The sequence below is a fragment of the Brassica napus genome, chromosome C5, assembly GCF_020379485.1.
Source record: "Brassica napus cultivar Da-Ae chromosome C5, Da-Ae, whole genome shotgun sequence".
NCBI lineage: Eukaryota > Viridiplantae > Streptophyta > Magnoliopsida > Brassicales > Brassicaceae > Brassica > Brassica napus.
In genome coordinates this window covers 52508580-52523498 of record NC_063448.1, presented here as the reverse complement: position 1 = coordinate 52523498, position 14919 = coordinate 52508580, and the positions used below count along the sequence as shown (strand labels likewise).

Below are 14919 nucleotides of genomic sequence, written 5' to 3'. Positions count from 1 at the left end.
GGGAAGCTCTAAGAGTTGCGACCGAAGCAGGAGATAGGGGAGAGCAGAGGAGGCTGAAGACCGGAAGAGAAGATGCAGCGACGCGCTTCAATCCGGTGAGCCTCTGCGCCGGAACTGACCCAGAACCAGCACAAGACAAACCCTAGATCTACCGAATCGACGGCGCCTCCTGCAAACAAACAGACTGCTACAACCTCGCCCTCTCTCCAGAGACACTAGATACACACCCAGTCATCAATTTGGTCAGCGGATCTGGCCACAATCCGGCGAGAACCAGAGAAGGAGGAGCAAGGAGGAAGTGAAAAGCCCTTAGCATGATAGGGAGAGGAATTGGATCAGCGGGGCGATTAGGGGTGGTGGACCGACGGGAATAGACCCACCGCCGGCCACCAGAGGGAATCAGAGGAGAAGGGCCGAGGAGGAGAGGCTTAGGCGTAGAGAAAAAACGAGAGAGAAATTGCCTCTCTCACCTCTCTCTAAAATTCTCATTTTCGACTGCTTGTAAACTAAAATGTATGGAAGATTACAGATGGCATAAAAAGGATTTTATTTGTATTTAGTGGCTAAATAAATAAATAAATAGCGAAACTCAACCTGTGTTGAGATTGGGAGGACAAATGAGTATTATTGAAGAGACGAACATCATTCTTTTGTTTGATGTAGAAAAAAAAAATCATTCGCTTGTTCGATATCAAAACAACGTACAAAACATTTGATCATGCATGGGTTGTCCACTTGTCCTATCACTTTCAATTGTGTTCCACAATCCTCACCGTTAAACGTATACACATGCTGACCCCGTAATAATTGAACTTTGCTTTTTTTTCTTTTTCTTTTTTTTAACAACTATTTTATTTATATAAAATGTAACATTACATACAAAATAATAAAAATACAACCAAATGTAAATTTAAAATAAAATACAACATAATTAAAATCTGAAGAAATTTAACTTGCTTTTACAAAACAAAAGAAATATTGAAAATTTTCTTTTTGGTAGATTATTGAATTTTCTTTTATTAATAGCCTTGGGCTTGTAATACCCAGCATAACAAAAGAAAGCCCATTTGATAGACTTAGTCTCATATTGTTTCCAAATCATAAGCTTTTATTAATAAGGTGGGCTTGTGAAACCCAACTTAACAGAAGAAATCCCATTTGAGAGACGTCAGGCTAATATTGTTTCAAAATTGTTACAAGCCCATTAGATTAATTTAACCCCAAACGTCTTATTTAATTCAATCCGGTTCCGAGTATTTATCATTAAAATTTAATTTCATTGATGTTTGGGCCCACTCGAGAGCGGGACCCTCCAAAAATAGGCGTATGCCACTTGGCGTGGAGAGCACACGGTATTCTTTAGTAAAAGGCGAAAGAATAGTTCGCTTTGTGCTCACCACATGGCTGCGTGGTTTAGATTCCTAGAAAAGAGCCACTATTTATAAGACAAGTTCTTCTGCCAATTACTCTCAGTGTCCCGATGTGGGAGCTTCAGAATGGCGTTAAAACTCTTCGTCAGATAATGGGCCTGTAATGAGCTTTGGGCTTTAAACATAAACCTGATGTTTTCTTTAAAAAATAAATAGAATGAAAACCCAATAAACTGATCTTCATGAAAACAATGAAACTGACAAAATTTTCATTTCAAGGAACCTAGCAAATTCGTGACAAAAATAAAAATAAAAGGAACCTAGCAATTATTTTACTTTTTTTTGGGTAAAAGCCTAGCAATTATATTTATCATATTCTTTCACACAAACTTATAACTTACTTGTTTTCTTCAAATCTGATGAAATCTCTATTCTTGTTTTTTACAGATTAAACTATTAAACATAATATTTGTATCTCAAAGAATAATGCTTTCTAAAAATTAATGTTCATTCCTGACAGATCAGGTTACATACAAAATTAAGTATTTAGTAAAAGATACAATCTGATTTTGTGAATGTCATCATATGAGTCATGAGTGTGTATTTGTGAAAAAAAAGGCAATTTGGGTTATGGCATATTCCATGAGATTATCCTAAATTCCAAGCATATTCACATAAGACTCCCCCGATTCAATCATTATCTGCTTCCACTTATATTTGTATATGATTTTTAATCACTTTCTTTACACCATATATTAATACGCCTTTACACCATTAATATATTTAGCTTTTTTGTTCTTCTGCAATTTAATTGTAAAATCCTTGAAAGAAATTCCTTCGGTCCTTCCACAGCCTATACCTGGAGTCTTTAATTTAAACTTATACATTGTCGAATTTTTCATATTATTATTATGTATAATTCCGCATGCAATATTTTATAAATACAAAATTAATATCTGTATATGATAAAACATATCATCTTGCATCAGTCTATTGTACAAATGGAATATCCTCTAGAAATAACATTAGCAAACATGATATATATTGGTTCATTGTTACAAAAAGTTCTAACTTTTAAAAATAAAATAAAAAGAGAAAAGTGGAAAGAACACTATAGTTTTAGTAAGTTGGGTTTTTGGAGTATTTTAAAATGTCTTCATGACCATAGACAAGCAGAAAGAACACACTATAAAACCCCTGGAAAGCCTCCACCGTTGAAACCTTCACTTACTTTGGCACAACACCACCAATCAAAGGTGGATGGCCATCCCCTAAGGTGAAGAAGAGAAAAACCTCTGAATCTAGAGGTTTAATTTATATCTTTAAGGGATGGCTTAAATACAACAAAAAAAAAAGAGGAGGCTATTAAGTGATTTTGTGTTCTTGTAAGGAAAGTGTTTTAAGATATGGATCATCGAAGATTGCAGAAGGCTGACGATGAAGAGGGAGGTGATTCAGACAGAGAGTTTTGTTTATCTTCCTCTAGAAATTGGGCAACTTCTAACCTTTGGCAAGCTTCGGATCCCCTCGGAATCAGCAGATTATGAGTATACTTTGTAATACTCTCTCTTTCTTTTTCATGCTTTCTCCCTTTGATATATTTTGTTTATCTTCATCATGTCTGTGTTGTATCCAGTCCCATATGTTCTTTGTGTGAGGAATAAAAGAATATTAGAGCATGTCCACTGGGGATCCTTAGCAAAAAATCCTTAACAAAAAAATATTAGAATAATATGTGGGACCCATTAAATTTAAGAGTTTGTGCCAAATTAATCCTTAGCTAAGGATCAGATTTGTTACTGTGCGCGGATCCCACCTGCCACGTGGGATCCCGCGATTGGCTCCTCCTTTTTTTTTTTTTAGCTAAAAAATAAAATAAAAATAATAAAATAATTTAAAAAACTTACCTTGGTTATAGAGCCAAGAGTATCAGCATCGTGGATGGTCTTAGGATTTGAGATAGACTGTCACAATAGTTGGTGAAAACAGCGTTTTTGGTATAAAATATATTTTTAAATCAAATCTTCTAAAGCTGGTTTCCAAACATATGATGAGAGATTATAGATGTAAAACATGAAATTCCCAAAGTCTTAAAAAAAACTGGTAACCACGTTGTAATTTCTTTTAGCATTTGTCATATTTATGTTACTTGGTTAAAAAAAATCCATCGAGATACAACTCATATAAATTTTCAAATATATTTTTGAAAATTTTAGTTTCATCCAATTGTCAGAATGCTATACACAAATTATCACTTTCAGTACTTCAAGTTTAAATTGATAACTAGATCTCGATCTGCGCAACCGCGCGAGTTTTTGTTTTTATTTATTTTTATAAAAATATTTTATTTTCAATTCTAAATGGGTATATATTATAATATATATATGTATCTATCAATTTTTAAAACATAATAAGTTTACGGTATATTTTTTTCATTGAATAGATTGTTTCAAACTTTCACATGTATTTGTATCTTCTTCTATATATATATTTTTTGGATTTTTATTTTATTATTAAAATCGTAACTATATATATAAAGATTATTAAAATATTGTTTTATTGTCATATTCAAAGATATTGTAAAATTTCATAAATTTAGAAAGTTTTTTAAAAATAAAACTTTTCGTTTCTTAGATTTATATTATCGAGTAAATAATTAAACATTTAGTTTTGTTTAATTTTTAAAATGAACTATATAGTTTAAAATTTGTTTTCATTGGTTTAAGGTAGTAAAGATTAATCATTGTTAGATAATATGATTTTTGTTATTTAAAAAAAATCTTTATAATTTTAAAAGTTAACATCGACAAATATTTAAATATTTAACATATAGAGATATAGTATTACAACATTAAATTATATCTATTTAATTTATAAATCCAATAGATCATCTATTATTTAAATTTAATTATTGATAACCCAATAAAAATTTTTGGTATGCCCAAAATTTAAATGATAAGATTAAAGATTAAATGTAACATGACGTTTTAGGAATATGTTCATTTTTAAAAAAAAATCACACATGAATCAAAGTTGTGACTTCTGTTTTAATATATAAGATATATTAGAAGTTAGTCACTTAACTGAAATATGATTTACATAACAAGGAAAACATATTGCAAGAAGTTTATGATGTGTAAAAAAGAATATTGTAATTTTACATTTACAAGAATCAACAAAATTAAGAAAGCAAAAACATGTGGCATTACACATAATGAGAAACATATATAGCAGAGGACCACTAATTTCAAATGACCTTTAACCAAATGTTAAAATCATCCAACTCTAGTAGTTGTTTTCATATTTAGGGGTGTCACACATGGGGGTGGTATAATAAAATGGCCCGACTACAAACTTCACTAGATTCTTGAAAACCATGAACGGCTGAACTAGCTTCTCTCCGGTTTGACCATTGCCAAAATCGGTCGGAATACCACATGACTGGTCAGCAGGAGACACGAGCCGGACATTACAAAGATTAGGCTTGAGATTCTTTCCGCCGTAGAGGACTTTGTCGACGATAAGATCGAACTGGCCTCTTTCATCGGTCTTGTCGCTGCCATAGTATCTCACTCTTTCCCTCTCGTCCATACAAGTGATTGATACCACAGCCCCTAAAAGATACAAAATGGAACGATTTTTGGTTACTAATCCGGTTTTGAGTATCTTCAGACCGGGGTATGAGTTAACCGGTTTATCAAAGTCATCAAATCCGATTAGAGAGGCAATGTGGGGAAATATATCTCGATTCATACAACTCCGAATAGATACATATATACAAATTTGGATTTATCGAAAGCAGTTAATACCTTTGATGGGTTCAGAGCCGTTGATCCATTGGTCGTAGTTAAGAGTGCAATCTTGGCACATCACTTTCCCGGTGACGTGAATCACATCTCCGTCGTTAGCTGCTGCGGTCTTGGCTATTTGACTCACATAATTTAACAGAAACAGTATCTCTATGAGCAGAACCAGTGTCGTGATCCTCTGCGCCATGGCAACCTCTCTCGATTCTTTTTTTGGGCTGGATGTTTTTGAGATTGTGCTCATGATGTAAAAAAGACTAGGTATATATATAATCGTTTTATATAATATAAATTGAGACATTTTGGTTATGGGGGAGGGAATGTTATATGTGTGGAAGGGCACTACCTCCAGACGTGCGGTCCATTTAGTATTGTGATCTCAATTATTTTCTATTATTGTAAAGCTTTAAATCAGGAAGTCATTTTTAACATACGTGTAAAACAGATAATGACTGTGATAAAATATTAGACCAAATTGTAAAACAAGAAAATGTTGACATTAGGAAGCATTGGTGGTCAGTACTGTTGGTGGTTAAGGCAGCTATGGGAGCTGCACTCTCTTCACATGTCAGCAGCATCAACATCTTCTCTGACTCGAAGAACCTCATTTCACTCTTGAAGACTCAAGAACAGGATGTAGTATTGAAAAACATTCTCCATGACATTCGTTTTATGGCTCGCTCTTTTACGTCTATCTCTTTTCATTTTATCCCGCGTTTAGTAAATGTTCAAGCTGACTCAGCAGCTTTATTTTCGATTACTTCCTCTGCTACTAGTGCTGCATGAACCTTGGTTTGTTTTAATCTATGTTTGCTCAAAAAAAAAATGTTGACATTGGGTTTTACAATTGCACAAAATACAAATATATGGCACTTAGCATGCAAAATATAGAGGTCGAAATTTTTCTATCACTAATAATTTTTGGATGCAAGGGCAATACCATGACTCAAGAGAAGCCTTCCATGTGAATTATGTCAACGACTTCGCTAAAATTGTTTGGTGTGCCTTCATGTAAGCTAGCAAAGTTTTTATAATAATAAAACACAATCCATATAGTTGAGTTGACATATATAGATATATATGACATGTAAGAAAAGGCATGTGTATGTGAGTGTATCACCAACTCTTTAAAATTTATCAAACTTGTATCCCATATGTAGAATTTTCATACCTATAAACTATTATCGACGAATGTTCAACTCGAATAATACCTTACTCTCTAGTCTCCATTAACCAATTTCAGATATTATTCACATGTTTTTAAAACAGAAAATGTTTATAAATTCTTTTTTGAACATTTAAATATATTTACGAGTTGATTAGTATTTTAACTCGTTCAAGCTTAACTAGTGGTATAATATATCCTTAAGTTGACCAATTTTTTTTCCTTCGTCAACGTTTTATTAAATCTCCTTTGGTAATTGTCATCACTATATAAAGCCTAAAAAGACGTTGACAAGAGGGTAACGAAACTATTAAATTTCCAAAGGTCTCTCCTCCTTCAACTTATCCCCGCCACATATGTACTTCTTCCTCCTCTTTTCTCTCCACGTTTTCTCCTTTAACACTACGAAAGACACACACACAAACAAACAAAGAAGCTTTTTGGTCTGAATCTGATACTATATTACACACACACACAAAAAGAAAGCAAGCAAGCAAGCAATGGAGTCTCTAAAACTATTCATCTCTCTCTTTCTCGTCTCATTCTCTTCTTGGTTAATAGGTAATTATACATTTATATGCGTTGTTCAAAAAAAAATACTATATATGTAAAGTTCTTGATCACATAAATCGATTCCCCGAAATCCATTACAATAAAATTTTAAAAATATTTTGAAGGTGTTGAATCGGACCATTTTCAGCATAACAACATGAAGCGTATGAGACCGAATAGGTTGTTCGTGTTCGGAGATTCATATGCAGATACGGGAAACATAAGGAAGTCCCTAGCCGATTCCTGGAAAATGCCTTACGGCGTCAGTTTTCCTGGAAAGCCCTCCGGTCGTTTCTCCGACGGCCGCATCGCCACCGATTTTCTCGGTTCTCTCTCTCTCTATCTCGTTTTTTGTCACAACTAATGTGGAATGGATAATGTGGAATGGATGGTGCATGCATGTGGTCGGCCACTAGTTTCAACACACTAACAAACACGTAATTTTGGGATCAAACCATTTTATTTTGTTAGGTTAATTAGATATTTAGACTAACTACCTAATTAAAAAGGAAAATTACGAGTGACTGTAACCAAACCAGCTATCAAAATTCTGACGTGGAAATTTTATGAGTGATATTAGGATTTTTACTCAAATTTTCTTACACCAAACTTTTGTGTGCAGCAAGATACTTGAGGATAAAGTCACCGATTCCGTACACGTGGAAGAATTACGCGGGAAAGGAACGGCTGTTATACGGAATGAATTACGCGTACGGAGGGACAGGAGTGTTCAAGACTTTCAATAATCCATTGCCAAACATGACAACTCAGATTGATTATTTCCAAAAAGTCCTCGCTTCCGGCAACATCTACTCTCCGTCCGACCTCCACACCTCTCTTGCCCTCGTCAGCAACGCTGGCAACGACTACGGCACTTTCATTCTCCAAAAACGTCCCATGACCGTAAGAAAAAACATCATATATGCGTTTGCATTTACTAGGCCAAACTAAAAAGAAGATTTCTATATTTAAAATTTTAAAACACTATTTTATACTTAGAAAAAAAATAGTGGACTAGAAATCGTAAAGCATAAATACAAATATAATAGCATCTCAAAAGCACTTTAAAAAAAAATAGAGTAACTCCATAATCGAGTTGAGTTTTCTATTACACTTTTTAAAGTGAAAATAGAGTAATAAGTAAAAGTTTACTGAGTTTGCATGTTTTAAAATATTTTTAATAAGAAAGTGGAAACATTGTTTTTAGAAAAAAGTTTGAAGGTACCCACAAAAAAATTATAATTTAACATGTAAACATAATAAGAAATTAATTATATCTTCTTCTTTTTTTGGCTAAAAAAAGGAAATTATATCTTGCAGGAGTTCCCGGGATTCATCAAGAAAGTTGTTGATCAAACCGAAGTAAACTTGAGACGCATCCACAAGTTGGGAGTGAAGAAGATAGCAATAGCTTCACTGCAGCCACTCGGATGTCTCCCTAGCAAAACCACCTCTAGTTCATTCAAACATTGCAACGCATCAGATAACGCATTAGTGAAACTTCACAATACTTTGTTGCGTAGAACCGTGGCGAAGCTCAACAATGAGACCAAACCTTCCACTTTCGTCATTCTTGATCTCTACAAGGCCTTCTTGACTGTCCTCAAGAACAAAAGAGCGGAACCTGGTAAATTCAAAAAAGAAAATGTTAGAGAAATATTGTTTTTTTTTATAAATTCCTATATCGATTTTACGAGTTTTTTGAATTAGGGGTTACGAGGTTTGTGAACCCATTGAAACCGTGTTGTGTCGGGATTACAAGCAATGACTCGTGCTCAAACGTGGACAAGAAGGGTGAGAAGAAGTATACAATTTGCAAAGATCCAAAGACTTCCTTCTTTTGGGATGTCTTTCATCCGACAGAAGAAGGGTGGAGATCCGTTTACTCAGTTTTACGCGAAAACCTCAAAGCCGTTTTGATTTAAAAGTAAGACTTAATGTTCTTATTGATGTCTCGATTTTTCACTCACTTGTGTTTGTAACTAACATTTGTTTCTGCTTGTGTTCGTATTACAGAGAGTTTCAAGTCAAGCTCACTGGTTCAAGTCTCAACAAGAGCAGCTGGTCCAATATAGACCGTCAAATAAAAACAATGTTTATAAGATGTGGAATCTTCCTTTATCATGCAAGCTGTTCTTGAATTGATACATGAGACTTCTGTTCGGAATAAAATTAGTTAGAAAGTGACATTATCAGTGTATTTAGAGTCATGTAGCCTGGTTCTTCCTTGGCTACAGAGCTATATCGCTACACAATGATATTTAATGCAATGATTGGACCGATAAAAATGTATCAGATGAAAATTCTTGATATATAGACAAAACACCACATACTTTATTGAGTTGCAGATTCATATGAAATCAAACTTATATTATGTATTAAACATAAATAGACATGATGAAAACTATAGAATATGAGGTATAGTATCACCAAAGATACCACAAAGTCTTCTCATGATATTTTCGGTAGATGGATATCTCGGTTTGTAGTTCATTTCTTTATATCGGCCGCATCTCTACATTCTCCGACCCTTTAGTACGCATGAGGCCACAGAAAAGTTTCGATCGCAATAGCTCGCTTCTCATGGAGAGTACTAGTGTCGTGGAAAGCAATGAGTCCGTAGTCTGAGAGAAGCAAATCAAGTCTCCACTCTTTGATGTAGCGTACATCTCCTATTCGTGTTTGGTTTTCTTTATGGTTTTCCTTTTCTTTCAAAGTTCCTTTTCTTAGTTAGTTTTGTTTTCCTATCTTGTTTAGTATTATAAGTCTCATATACGAGCTTATAAATAGGGAGCTTTACTTATTGTTTTAGACACGACTTTTACATTGATTATAAATAAAACTAGAGCTTTGTGTTAAAACAACTCTTAAACCTTACTTCTGGGCATTCTCTGAGAATTCAACAGACTTAGGAAGGCATAGTTAACGGGCATTCTCAGAATTCAACGTTATCTTTGCATTATCGGCTACTAACGGATACTTCCGCTCCGTCATTTGGTATCAGAGACCTTTTATTACGATTCTATTCGTGATTATCGATCTTCGGCTTCAATGGCACCTCGTCCAAACGAATGGACACAGATGCAACAGTTCCTGGAAGACTTTCAGGAAAATTTTCAAGATAATATGAGAAGAACAATGGCTGAAGCAATTCAGACCGGAGTCCAGGCAGGAGTACAAGCAGCTTTCGCCGCCAATGCGGCAAACGCAGCTCAAGCAGCTCCACGCCAACGTCAAAACCGCCACCATAATCCTATTTTCGAAGAACACCACGACGATTCTGATGATGATAATCCGTTCGAAAACAACGACAACGACGACAACCCTAATCACGATCGTGCGCAACGACGTAGGAATGAAAACGGAAATCGATGGACGTCGGGTATCAAGATGGAAGTTCCAGAGTTTCATGGAGGTTCTCAACCAGAAGATCTACTTGATTGGTTTGTTGCGGTCGATGAGTTCCTCGAATTCAAAGATGTACCAACCAACAAACAAGTACCTTATGTGACAACTCGATTCCGCGGTCACGCCGCATCTTGGTGGAATCAATTAAAAATATCACGCACTCGCCGTGGTAAAGAGAAGATTGTCTCATGGGATAAACTTAAGAAACACTTACGCAAAACGTTCATTCCATATAACTTTGAGCGTCTGCTGTTTCAAAAGTTCCACAACATTCGCCAAGGCACGCGTTCTGTGGACGACTACGCGAACGAGTTTTATCAGATGCTGACTCGTGTGGACATTCAAGACTCAGAAGATCAGCTTGTAGCTCGCTTTATCGCAGGTCTACGGCAACAATTGCAGACCATGTTACACCAGTTTGATCCTTCGTCCGTGGCAGAAGCTAGACAACGAGCATTGTTGGTAGAGCAACAAACAAAATTCACGACAAATTCATGGACCGGAAACAATCGGCAGCGCAACAATACGACCACCGATGACAACAAAACAACCGCAGGGACGGAATCAGGAACACGCGGAAATAATCGTACAACAGAAGCCGCTACAAACGCCCCTGATACACGCCCTCCAGCACGCACTAGCGCGTTACGATGTTTCACATGTGGGGAAAACGGCCATCGACAAACCGCTTGTCCCAATAACGGTCGTAGAGGTTTATTAGCGAATGACAGAGAAATCATCGGTGAGCCTATTTACGATACGGACGATGATCAAAACAATGATGTTGAAGAAGAACAGGTTCAGGGAGATACGGGCACTTTCCTCATGATTCGGCGAAATTGTTTCGCTCCTAAGACTGACGAAGCCGTACAACGAACCGCACTGTTTAGCTCGACCTGTACAGTCAAAGGGAAGATATGTCGCTTTGTTATTGATTCGGGATGTTCGGCTAATGTAGTGTCCGAGGAAGCAGTACGCAAGCTTTCTCTAACAAGGGAAGCACACCCACATCCTTATCGACTTTTATGGATGCAAACAGGCTCCGAGGTCTACGTCTCTCATCGCACATTGATTTCACTGTCCATTGGTACTTTCTACAAAGATACCATGTACTGCGATATTGCTCCAATGGATGTCTCTCACATCATTCTCGGGAGACCCTGGCAGTACGACAGAGAAGTAGTTCACAATGGCAAGTTAAACACACACTCCTTTATGTTCCAAGGACGAAAGATCACCTTACTTCCGTCCCCGGAGACAGATCCAGCGATCGTCAAACCCACACAGCAAAACTCAGGACAGCAAAACTTACTGATCATCTCCAAAGCCCAGTTTGAGCAAGAATTACGAGCAACATCTCCTTTCTATGCTCTGGTCATCCGCGCTCCGTCAACACCACAACAACTATCTTGGCCGCCGGCCTTTGGTCCACTTTTAGATGAGTTCTTGGATCTTTTCCCGGATGAGCTTCCATCAGGACTTCCACCACTCCGTGATATTCAACATCACATAGACCTCCAACCAAATTCGACATTACCAAATCGTGCGCATTACCGAATGAGCCCCGAGGAACACGAGGAACTCCGCAGACAGGTGGAAGAACTATTAGTTAAAGGCTACGTCCGCGAAAGCTTAAGTCCGTGTGCCGTACCAGCACTCCTTATACCAAAAAAAGACCGTTCATGGCGTATGTGCGTTGATAGCCGGGCGATAAACAAAATTACTACTCGCTATAGGTTCCCAATTCCTCGTCTGGATGATCTCCTTGATCAAATCGGAAAAGCCTCAATTTTTTCGAAACTTGATCTCAAAAGCGGGTATCATCAAATTCGTATTCGTCCTGGGGATGAGTGGAAAACTGCCTTCAAAACTAGGGAAGGCCTTTTTGAATGGCTTGTCATGCCGTTCGGATTATCTAATGCTCCTAGCACGTTCATGAGAGTTATGAACCAAGCCCTCCGACCCTTTATTGGGCGATTTGTCGTCGTATACTTCGACGATATATTGATATTCAGTACATGCTTGGAGGATCACTTAGTTCACCTACGCAATGTTCTCCTTGCGTTACGAAAAGAAAAGCTTTATATAGCCAAACAAAATGTGAGTTTGGGACGTCTAGCGTGCTCTTCTTGGGCTATGTCGTCTCCGCTGCAGGTCTGCAAGTCGACCCGGACAAAGTTGCGGCTGTTGCTACCTGGCCGACACCTACAACGATCACAGAAGTCCGTAGTTTCCATGGTCTAGCCTCCTTCTATCGACGCTTCATACATAACTTTAGTACTAGGGGTGGGCACTTTACCCGATATCCGAAGTGGCACCCGAACCCGATCCGAAAAACCCGAACCGAAATCCGAACCGAAGTAACAAAATACCCGAACGGGTATTGAATTAGGAGAGATTGGATACCCGAACCCGAATGGATAATATCCGAACCCGAATGGATATCCGAAGATAACCGAACATATGTATAATTAACCTTATATTTCTAGTTTACATATCTCATTTTATATAAAATAATTATATTAATAATACACATACTTTAAGTTCATATGATATACATACAATTCCGGAAAAAATGATTTGCTACTCACTTAAAAAGCATGTCAAATTTTTTTATTTCAAAAATTAACAAAAAGTTACATCCAAAATTTTAAAACAATTATTAAATTAATGCATTTTTAGTTTTAAAATGTTATGTCTAAATCTATTAACCATTTAATCTATTAAAAATAAAAAGAAGTTAAGTAAAATTTATATTTTTAAATACAAGAAATTTAAGAAATGAAAAATTTAATTTTTTTTTCAAAATCTAAATATCCGAACCCGATCCGAAATAACCGAATCCGAACTAAAAATACCCGAACCCGACCCGAAGTATAGAAATACCCGAACGGGTTCTACACCTCTATACCGAAATACCCGAAAATCCGAAATACCCGACCCGAACCCGAACGGGTACCCGAACGCCCACCCCTATTTAGTACCATCATGTCGCCCATTACAGACTGTATGAAGGGTACTTCGTTCTCTTGGACGGACGACGCAGCCACAGCGTTTTCCCTTATCAAGTCCAAACTCACAACAGCACCGATTCTTGTTTTACCGGACTTTGAGGCGCCTTTCGAGCTACACTGCGATGCTTCTAAGTTAGGGGTAGGGGCCGTTTTAAGCCAGAATGGTCGGCCTGTGGCATTCTATAGTGAGAAGTTAGCGGGGGCGCGCAGCCGCTACAGTACTTACGATGTCGAGTTCTATGCAATTGTTCAGGCCATTAAGCATTGGCGGCATTATCTGGCTCATAAAGAATTTGTTCTTTTTACAGACCATGTTGCTCTGAAGTATTTGGACACGCAAGACAAAGTCTCGTCCCGCCATGCGTCCTGGATAGCTTATCTCCAACAATTTACCTTCGTTATTAAGCATCAATCCGGCAAACTTAATAAGGTAGCCGATGCTCTTAGTCGAAGACACAGTTTAGTCGCTACTCTTCGCGTCTCGGTTCCAGGGTTCGAATGCCTCGCCGAGCTATATCCGACCGATGTTTTTTTCTCTTCAATATGGCGTGACCTTGCAGCTGAGGTTCCGTGTGAGTATTTTCTGCTCGATGGATTCATCTTCAAAGATAATCGGCTTTGTGTACCGGCTAGCAGCTTGCGCCTACAGATTATTAAAGAACTTCACGGAGAAGGACATGTTGGCCGCGACCGCACGTTGAAATTGGTCACAGATTCTTACTTCTGGCCGACACTGAGGCGTGACGTCGAAAGGTTTATCGCACGTTGTACTACGTGCCAAAAAGGGAAGGGTCATGCGACCAACGCTGGCCTTTATTTGCCCTTGCCAATTCCGACGCAGCCATGGAGTGATATTAGCATGGATTTTGTCCTTGGGCTTCCTCGAACTCAACGAGGGAATGATTCGATCTTTGTTGTTGTTGATCGTTTTTCGAAAATGGCACACTTCATCCCTTGTAAGAAGACAACGGATGCAGTTCAAGTGGCGCAATTGTTCTTTCGCGAGATATTTCGACTTCATGGGCTTCCGATATCAATCGTTTCTGATAGAGATTCGCGGTTCATAAGTCACTTTTGGAGATCTCTGTGGAAGCTTCTCAAGACTAGTCTAAATATGAGTTCAGCTTACCATCCCCAATCGGACGGTCAAACGGAGGTTGTCAACAGGTCCTTGGGTAATATGTTGCGCTGTCTGGTTGGCGAGAATATACGTTCGTGGGACACTATCTTGTGTCAAGCGGAGTTCGCTCATAATCATGCACATAACCGCACTCTTGGGTTTTGTCCTTTTAAAGTGGTCTATGGCTTAGTACCTCGCGGTCCCTTGGCCTTGACGAACCTTCCAACGGCGGGTGAATTTCATGGCCGTGCTGTTGACCTGGTGGACGAACTGACCCATCTGCATACTCTCGCACACGATAACCTGGTGGTAAGTTCAGCAAAGTATAAAGCAGCTGCAGATAAACGTCGCCGCGAAGTCCATTTTCATGTTGGCGAGTTTGTGTGGGCTGTCCTGATCAAAGAACGGTTTCAGACTGGCCAGTATAATAAACTCAAGCCTAGAAAGATTGGTCCTGTCGAGATTGTTGAAAAGGTTAATGCCA

The 14919-nt window shown here is 37.7% G+C and overlaps 3 protein-coding genes and 1 non-coding gene across 4 annotated transcripts; 2 read left to right on the top strand and 2 right to left on the bottom strand.

Moving 5' to 3' along the window:
• Nucleotides 1–1288: 1288 nt before the first annotated feature.
• Nucleotides 1289–1406, bottom strand: LOC125588130. Its single transcript, XR_007324524.1, has one exon. It is a non-coding gene; the product is annotated as a U5 spliceosomal RNA (small nuclear RNA).
• A 3069-nt stretch (nt 1407–4475) lies between these two features.
• Nucleotides 4476–5430, bottom strand: LOC111210614 (non-classical arabinogalactan protein 31-like). Its single transcript, XM_048759315.1, has 2 exons — nt 5180–5430; nt 4476–4984 (listed from the first exon to the last, which is right to left on the bottom strand). Exons 1-2 carry the CDS (start codon nt 5418–5420, stop codon nt 4656–4658), a joined length of 570 nt encoding a protein of 189 aa, XP_048615272.1. The 5' UTR covers nt 5421–5430; the 3' UTR covers nt 4476–4655.
• Nucleotides 5431–6687: 1257 nt separating this feature from the next.
• LOC111213910 (GDSL esterase/lipase At3g09930) lies at nt 6688–9196 on the top strand. Its single transcript, XM_022715751.2, has 6 exons — nt 6688–6902; nt 7019–7219; nt 7516–7796; nt 8214–8520; nt 8604–8820; nt 8910–9196. Exons 1-5 carry the CDS (start codon nt 6842–6844, stop codon nt 8816–8818), a joined length of 1065 nt encoding a protein of 354 aa, XP_022571472.1. The 5' UTR covers nt 6688–6841; the 3' UTR covers nt 8819–8820; nt 8910–9196.
• A 748-nt stretch (nt 9197–9944) lies between these two features.
• LOC125587351 lies at nt 9945–12545 on the top strand. The gene has a single exon (XM_048757618.1). The coding sequence runs from the start codon at nt 9945–9947 to the stop codon at nt 12543–12545; it is 2601 nt and encodes an 866-aa protein (XP_048613575.1).
• The last annotated feature ends 2374 nt before the right edge of the window (nt 12546–14919 follow it).

Coding starts and splice junctions, on each gene's coding strand:
- LOC111210614 (XM_048759315.1), bottom strand. CDS start 5,420: ATGAGCACAATCTCAAAAACATCCAGCCCAAAAAAAGAATCGAGAGAG. Junction 4,985..5,179: donor CGGCTCTGAACCCATCAAAG/GTATTAACTGCT, acceptor TGTATCTTTTAG/GGGCTGTGGTATCAATCACT.
- LOC111213910 (XM_022715751.2), top strand. CDS start 6,842: ATGGAGTCTCTAAAACTATTCATCTCTCTCTTTCTCGTCTCATTCTCT. Junction 7,220..7,515: donor CATCGCCACCGATTTTCTCG/GTTCTCTCTCTC, acceptor TTTTGTGTGCAG/CAAGATACTTGAGGATAAAG. Junction 8,521..8,603: donor GAACAAAAGAGCGGAACCTG/GTAAATTCAAAA, acceptor TTTTTGAATTAG/GGGTTACGAGGTTTGTGAAC.
- LOC125587351 (XM_048757618.1), top strand. CDS start 9,945: ATGGCACCTCGTCCAAACGAATGGACACAGATGCAACAGTTCCTGGAA.